Source organism: Nothobranchius furzeri, chromosome 1 (genome assembly GCF_043380555.1).
Source record: "Nothobranchius furzeri strain GRZ-AD chromosome 1, NfurGRZ-RIMD1, whole genome shotgun sequence".
NCBI lineage: Eukaryota > Metazoa > Chordata > Actinopteri > Cyprinodontiformes > Nothobranchiidae > Nothobranchius > Nothobranchius furzeri.
Genome location: NC_091741.1, coordinates 27,342,141 through 27,350,333, shown reverse-complemented (window position 1 = coordinate 27,350,333; position 8,193 = coordinate 27,342,141). Strand labels below are relative to the sequence as shown.

General features: G+C 47.5%; 1 protein-coding gene across 1 annotated transcript in view; it reads right to left on the bottom strand.

Moving 5' to 3' along the window:
- Positions 1–971: 971 nt before the first annotated feature.
- Positions 972–8,193, bottom strand: part of rps6kal (ribosomal protein S6 kinase a, like) — a 35,117-nt gene continuing 27,895 nt past the window's right edge. The window contains exons 16-22 of the mRNA XM_070548991.1: positions 8,078–8,167; positions 5,705–5,863; positions 5,466–5,627; positions 2,677–2,753; positions 2,445–2,562; positions 2,195–2,335; positions 972–1,850 (exon numbers count right to left, since the gene is read on the bottom strand). Coding sequence (XP_070405092.1) covers positions 1,725–1,850; positions 2,195–2,335; positions 2,445–2,562; positions 2,677–2,753; positions 5,466–5,627; positions 5,705–5,863; positions 8,078–8,167 — 873 coding nt within the window. The 3' untranslated portion in view covers positions 972–1,724. The remainder of the gene's footprint in view (positions 1,851–2,194; positions 2,336–2,444; positions 2,563–2,676; positions 2,754–5,465; positions 5,628–5,704; positions 5,864–8,077; positions 8,168–8,193) is intronic.

The following is an 8,193-nucleotide window of genomic DNA, read 5'->3' as shown; positions in this document are numbered from 1 at the left end:
GCAATTTTAATTGTCAAAAACTCCAGCGAACCATTAGTTAATTTTGCTCAAATAGAAATAGAGGCCTGCCTCTAATTCTGGCCCTCCTTCCAATAAAGGCCCGGGGCTTGATGAGCTTGAGTCAAAGGCCTGTATTAGAGGATTTACGGTATGTATTGATATTGATGAGTGTGGTTGATCTGGTCTGCTCCATACGACTGCCTGCCTGCAGTGAGACACCAGGTGACAGCAGATGCATGTCAATAATGATCTTTAATGTCAATATATACAGAACTTGAAAGAAAAAATAGAATTTTTAAAATCAAATGAAATAAATACAATATCATACAATTTCCACAATGTTTTTAAGAGATATCAATGGAAATATTCTCTTTAATTCAGTCTCTCTGGTTTGACAGGGTGCGTCCCGTCCCCCCCAGAGAAGTCCAAACACCTTCACCACATGACCTTCGTCTTCATCATCATCATCACACGCATTTATTTTTTCCTACAGATCGACACACGTTTATTTAAACAAGACGTTTTGCTTTTTTTTTACCACGTGGTTTTGCCTTCCGATTCTTGGTGTTTTCATATTTCCATTTCTTCTGTGTTGCCGATACATTTTCAGCATCACAAACGAACAACCAGGGCAGTTTAAAGGGAAATGAAACACGAGTTCTAGTCCAGACATGCATTTATGTTCCCAAAAGTGCTGGTAAATGATTTTGAACCTGAGGTACCCATTAAATCTGTCAAAAACAGAATTTTAATCCGAGTCCCAAAGAAGAAACAGTCTCATGAAGTACCTCAGTCAACATCATCTGTCCACCACCCTCAACATAAACCATCCCTTCATTAGAGAGAGAGAGAGAGAGAGAGAGAGAGAGAGAGAGAGAGAGAGAGAGAGAGAGAGAGAGAGAGAGAGAGAGAGAGAGAGAGAGAGAGAGAGAGAGAGAGAGAGAGAGAGAGAGAGAGAGAGAGAGAGAGAGAGAGAGAGAGAGAGAGAGAGAGAGAGAGAGAGAGAGAGAGAGAGAGAGAGAGAGAGCGAGAGAGAGAGCGCGAGAGAGAGAGAGAGAGAGCGAGAGAGAGAGCGCGAGAGAGAGAGAGAGAGAGAGAGCAAGAGCGAGAGAGAGAGCGCGAGAGAGCGAGAGCAAGAGCGAGAGAGAGCGCGAGAGAGAGAGAGCGCGAGCAAGAGCGCGAGCAAGAGCGAGAGAGAGCGCGAGAGAGAGCAAGAGCGAGAGAGAGCAAGAGCGCGAGAGAGCGAGAGAGAGCGCGAGCAAGAGCGAGAGAGAGAGAGCGCGAGAGAGAGAGAGAGAGAGCGCGAGAGAGAGAGCAAAAGCAAAACAAGGGAAGGGAAGAGAACTGAGGAAGAGGAGGATGGTAGAGTGGTGATGATGAAGAGTTGTGGGTGAGGGGGTGGGGGCACAGTTTAACCAAACAGCTTTGAATCAGTCAATCACAGTGAAGGAGAACATCAGCTGGTGTGTTTCTTCCCCGACACGAGGAAGAAGAGAATGAAAGGCGAAGAGGGCAAGTGCATATGAGCGTTGTGGAAATAAATACAAGTCCGTCTCCCAGCAGTAACAGATGTGTGAGGCTCCGCCTCCTCCCCCCACTCTGCTTCATCCGAGTTACATCTGTCAAATAAATATGTTTGGACTGGCCAAGGCTTGGATCAGAGTGTGTGCATGCTCCTTTGAAAGGGTGAGGCTGAGGTCAAAGGTGAAGGGCGAGCAAGGCGCCTACAAGTCCGTTGAGGTGAGTTTCTTCATGCTGCGTCTCTGAGCTAAGCTGGAAGCTGCCACGGGCTCCAACACCGGCTGACTCGTCTTCTGACTCAGAGCGGAGTAGGTCGCAGCCATCGCTCCCTAAGGGGGGCGGAAATGACACCAGATGTTACAGCAGACTGGTTCTGGGGGCCACTCTGGCTCTTCATCCCAGTAAAAGAGGTCTTCTGTAAAGGTCTGCTTAGAGCAGGAAACATTTAACCGGAGTATGAGGCAAACGGGTGGAAACATCTGTGCAGAAGCTGGGATTAGTGATAGATGAGCTCATAATGAATCACTTTTATTCATCAAGACACAGAAACGCCGCCGGGATCTGACGAGTAAGGAGCTCTAGATGCAGAATAATCCTAATCTGCCTCCGAGAACCGATGAATCTCACCAACTACCCGGTTCGTTCCGTAAGCAGCAGATTCCCGAGGACTCACTTTGACTAGATGTGGTGCATCGTGTCGCGTGAGCTGGAAGTGCGGCAGCGCGTCTTTGCATGTGATCCAGGAATGCTTCAGAACCTGCTCTGCTGTGTATCGCTGGTGAGGGTCTACATGGAGCATGTGGGACAGCAGGTCCTGCAAGACACACGTAAAGCCACCTCTAGATGAGAAGACAGCAGGAAGCCGCTGCAATCACAAATGGGACTGATGGAATAGACGAGCAGCAGACGTGTCGTGTGTTCACCTTCGAGGAGTCTGACACGGTATCCCAGTTCCCACCCGTCAAAGAGAACTTTCCTGATCCGATCCGCAGGAGAATCTCCTCCGGAGTGTCGTTTGGTCCGTTAGCAAACGGCGTGTACCTGGCGCCAGAGGTCAGGTAAACAGTTATACATCCACAGTGGCGGTGCAACATGTTTACATGCTACCAACAACCTGATGACATCCACATGTTTGAAGTCTCAGCACGTCCTCACCCTGCCAACATGGTGTACAGGAGAACTCCAAGACTCCATATGTCACAGGCTGCGTCGTAGCCTTGTCGCATTAGTACCTGGACAGAAAGACAACCCTGAGTTATACTTCTGCGTCGGTGCGGAGACACGCAACGTCACTATGCGTCGGCTCTCCGACGGGTTGGCAGGGGGTGACGGCGAGCTGCCATTAAATGCATCACCAGCGCCGCTGTTGCCCCGTTAAAAAGTAAAAAGATAGTTAGCAGCAGACCCAGAACAGATTGAAGGACGCATCGTGGAAAAAGTCTGAAAACATGAACGTTTATTCACCCGCGACTGAAGGAGTACAAACTATGGAGCAGATGTGGACGGAAAGGACGGGAAACGCGGGTTTAGAGTTGGCGACCGCATGAAGAGGCGGAGGAGAAGGAAGCACAAATGTGTCCGTGTTATAAAGTCTCTGAACTACATAAACACGTCAGTAAACACAGCATCGTGAGCGTTATGGTGGCAGGATGCCACAGAGAAGCAGCACGCCCCCTGCTGTCCTGGTGGGGAACTGTTTGTCAACACTCCGCTGCCTGCACTCACGTTTGCACGTGAAAACCTTTCCGACGCTCCGTGTGCTTCTCTCTGTTGCGGAGCTCACGAAGAAGTCAGACGTGTGGACTCGAGTCATTATTTTAATGACTTCTGACTTGGCTTGATAAAATCTATAAAGACTTACGACTTGACTCGGACTTGAATGCCAATGACTTGCGACTTGAATCGACTTGCATCTGTTGACTTGATGCATCTTTGATATTTCAGCACAAAAGTGACACGACGTGGACAAAAATCATGAACCGTTCTTGGTTCTGGGTTTGACTGCAGCAGCTCTTTGTTTATAATCAGCTTCACTTCCTGCTTTAAGAATCTTTATTTCTGTAATTTATTCATTATCATCGTCATTACATCCAAGTTGGACAGGTGACTTGATTATGACTTGAAAATTCAAAGTTAAGGACTTGGACTTGACTCGGGCTTCCACATCATTGACATTGGACTCGACTTAGACCTGGTTGTCTTTGACTTGGCTCGAGACTTGACTGGGAAGACCTGTGACTTGCAAAGCGGTGACTTGGTCACACCTCTGGGAGAAGTATAAACCAGGCTGTAAGACACAGAGGGCTTTGGAAGAGTTTCCCGGCTCTTCTTGAGAAGAAGAAAAAACTGGATTATTTATGTGCCGAACAAGGAGCGGCTGTTTTGCACTCGATGTTTCAGAAGTTAAAAAGCAGGAGGGATGACGTTAGCGGACGATGCTCGTTGATGTCTGGAGTTCAGACACGTTCACAGAAACCAGACACACACACACACAAACAGGTCAAGGTTTCCGCTTTCTTATAAAAATCTGATGCAACAAAAGAAAAAACTTCTAACGGAGAAGCAGCAAGCTAGCAGGAACCACGCTGGCGTTCATTTAGCATCTGGTCAATCGTGCCTGTTTTTTGTTTTCCCCGTTAGTGTTGAGATGGGTCAAACCCCACTGCCTGAACAGGAAACCGGTACGGGGGCTTGCATTAATAATCCTGCGCTGCGTGACCCACCTGAGCATAATCCTCTGGTAGTGGATGTAATTACATCACGAAATTGGCGCATCGTGATTTTTTTTCACGAGCAAGAAAGATTTACCGTAGCATAGGGCTGTCGCGGTAACCGCAAAAATGAAATATCGCAATATGAAGAAGCCCACCGCGCTGCATCATGGGCCACCGCGATTACTGAACTTGGTTCAACTCAATGATGCATGTTGAGAAGGATGGCTGCACTGGTATCAAAACGAAACGTTACTTCGCTCCTGTGGGAGCGCTTTGGTTTTCAGTACGTCAACTGCTGCGCAGCCAGAGTCCTTGGCCGAGACGGAGCTGCCACCAGCGGCAAAAAATAAATAAATAAATAAACGCTCGGAGACCTGCTGAAGTCCCGGACAAGCACTGCTTCTGCAGCCGTCCCGAAGAGAGTTTGAGCCGAGCTGGAGCTCACTCGCTACCTGCAGGAGGAATGCACCCACCCTAAAGAACCCCCCTGACATGGTGGAGCAACAACCGGGAGATTCCCTTTGCTCGCCAGAGTCGCACGCAAGTACGTGTGCGTTAGTGCAACGAGCGCACCATCCGAGAGGGTTTTCAGTGTTGCTGGAAATGTTGCCCCCCCTCTCAGATCCTGTCTCAAACCGTATATGGTTAACATGCTGGTTTTCCTTGTGGGTAACAAGGACGTGACCGAGCTATAAAGCACCGTCATTCGTGTGTGTGAAAGTGAAAGTGAAATGATAGTGCCCCCCGCGCCCGGTACATGTCATTTTTTATGCTTGATTTTAAACAACTAAACAAAATGGGGACTTGTTTCTTATTTGTTAGATGCTGCAGCCAAATTTGCATTTAAAAGTTTAACCTTCTCCTGAATTTTGTTGTTTTTAAGTTCAGTCGGACTCCGACTGTCGGACAAACAAACGTTACTGCGATCTGTGTTGTTACTGCCCTTTGATCTGCATTCAGTAAAGTGTTATTAAAGAAGGCACGGCAATTTTTAACCTTTTTTAAATGTGTAAACATTATGTTTAGATAGTGCTGCAATAAAAAAGGGCTGCAATAATATCGCACACCGCAATATTAAGCCACCCTGAATCACCGCAGGGGGAATTCCTCAACCGTGACAGCCCTACCGTAGCATCTCGAACGCTACGAAACGACCCACCCTTAAGTCCCAGAATCCACGGATCCAAACCACGTGCTCCAGATGAAACAGCAAGGCTTTTCCTCTCTCACCTCTGGTGCCACAAAGTTGGCGGTGTAACATGGCGTTAGCAGCAGGCCGTTGCCTCCTCTCAGCTGCTTGGCGAACCCAAAGTCGCAGATCCTGATGGAGTCAGGGTTCCCAGAGTCATCCATGTACAGGATGTTACTGGGCTTCAGGTCTCGATGGACCACCTGTGCAGGAGAAGAGTTAGAGCTGACGTCAGACCCCGCCCTCCCCCCTGGCATGTGCTGCTGATGCGCTCCCTCACCCCTTGGCAGTGGAGGTAGTCGACAGTTTTGGTGATGGTGAAGAGCACAGCGCTGGCCTCTCGCTCAGAGAAGAACTTCTGCCTGAGGATTCGATCCAGCAGCTCTCCTCCCTTCATCAGCTCCGTCACCAGGTACACGTAGCGGCCTTCATCGTACACCTGCAGCACACAGACCACATCATTAATCCACACCACTCATGGATTATCAACAGCTGCGCCTGCATTTGTCTAATAAGAATTAGAGGAGAGAACTGCGGCACGAATCCAACAGGGAGAATAGGGCTGTGATTTAAAGTGGCAGTGTGTAGTTTCCTGCCACTAGGGGGCAGTACAAACATGCATTTCAAAGACGCTAGACCTGCGCCCTATGAACTTGACCTCATTTTTACGGTTATGTTAAAAAGCCGACTGGACGTCGTTTTATTCATCTTAGCAACATTTGCCGGATATTTCCAGAGATCAACCGTAAAAATTTACATCGTCACTTTAAAATGGTAAATGGTCTGTATTTGTATAGCACCTTCTTAGGTTTCCCCCCCCCCCCAAGGCACTTCACAACACAATCAGTCATTCACCCATTCACACGCTGGTGGTGATGAGCTACCATGTAGCCACAGCTGCCCTGGGGCGCACTGACAGAGACCTGCCGAACACTGATGCCACCGGTCCCTCTGACCACCACCAGAAGGCAAGGGGAGTTAAGCGTCTTGCCCAAAGACACGACAGCAGCATTCTCTGGTCCAGGGTATCTGCAGGTTTAAGGACGCCAAATTTAAGACTTTTTAAGACCTTTTTTAAGGCCACTTTGACCAAATTTAAGCTATAATTTCCAGCTATTGCCTGGAACCGGTGCTAACCACGTCGCAAACGTGGGATTAGCCGTCCAGTAGCCATTAAACTTGCACTTCCCCACGGCGCAAGCGCCCACTAGCTTAACCAGCTAATGTGCTCATCTAAAAACAGCCCCCTTTCACAACCAACTGAATGTGTACGGTTCCGCTTACGGCAACATCGTACACATAAAATGCTGAACACTAACTAGAAATTCACAAAAATTTTATAGAAATAAAAGAATCTTGTTTATTGGGTCTTTGGTCATTTAAGACCTTTGGAAACTGTATTTAAGGATTATTTGTCATTTTTAAGGATTTTTAAGACTTTAAATTTGGAAAAGCAAATTTAAGACTTTTTAAGGACCCGCGGATATCCTGTCTGGTCGGAGCTGCGACCTTCCAATAACCTGCTCCACCTCCTGAGCTACTGCTGCCTCTTGGATAAAGGCCAAGTTCACTGTGAAACCTACACGATTGGTCACCAAGAGTTTGACACGCAGGCTGAACATGAAAACAGACTTTCTAGCGATAACCAGCTACACCGGGGTTCACCCACACCACTCACAACACGCCGCTTTGCGTTCGATCTCTCTTTATTGAGCTCTCAGCGCTCGTGACCTTGCTTAGTCACAAGCAGACTCAGACTCCTCAACTTCTTCACAATGCGACTGTTAGTCACCTCCCAGTGCGCGCCATTAGAGACCACTGAAAAGGTATTGACAGAACAAGTGAACTTGGTCTTTAAGGAAAGAGCTTGCAGATGCTCTTGCAGCCGTCTGACAGAAAATCTCAAACACAATCAGCAGAAAACGAAACTAAAGAAAAGCCGCTCCAAGAAAAATAACTCAACGCAGTGCAAAGCTAAAGATCCTCTCCATTTAAATCAACAAAGAAACGAGAAGAAACACGAAGGCAGAAACCAGGAAATACATGGTGGTCACGAACATCTGCCTCAGACGTTCATGACGTCATTTTTCAGGAAGTAAAGCTTCTTCCCACCGAGCAGAGAGCTCTCGGATCTTTACTCAGGGATGCAATCAGCAAAGAGTCAGAATCTCAGGTCCAGTCGCTTGAATGACCCAGCCTGCAGATCTGATCTAGCAAGGATGGGACCTGGATAGTGGAGACGCTTGGATTGTGTGAGCGAAGTCCTAACCCTTAACAATTTAGGTTGGAGGAGGAAAACGGAAAATGATGGAATACTTGGGAGTGAATCTTGGGGTTCATGGATGATGGAGGCTGGGATGGACCAGGGAATGCACTGGAGGGATTTCACATCCTCTCTGGAGCTGGAGAGTGTTCCTGAGGACGGGTGTCTGAGTTTGGGTGAGATGAGGAACATGGACGGATGCGGCACTAAAGCGTATTTGGCTCATCTTTTTATATTATTTATTCAAATAACCCGTAAAAAAGACTAATTTTATTCTTTAAAACATAGACGTTTAGTCCTACTGAGGTTTTTCTCTGATAGAATCAACTGCCTCTTTTATTTGCTCAGGTCTGCATTTTTCTGGACATGATGTTGCTAAAAGTTACGGACATCTTTCAGAGTGATGATGTTGGGGTGCTGTCCGTAACGCATCAGGATCTCGATCTCCTCAGACGGGTCCCTCTTGCTTTTGTCTATAATCTGAAGAAGCAGCAAAACAAAAAAAA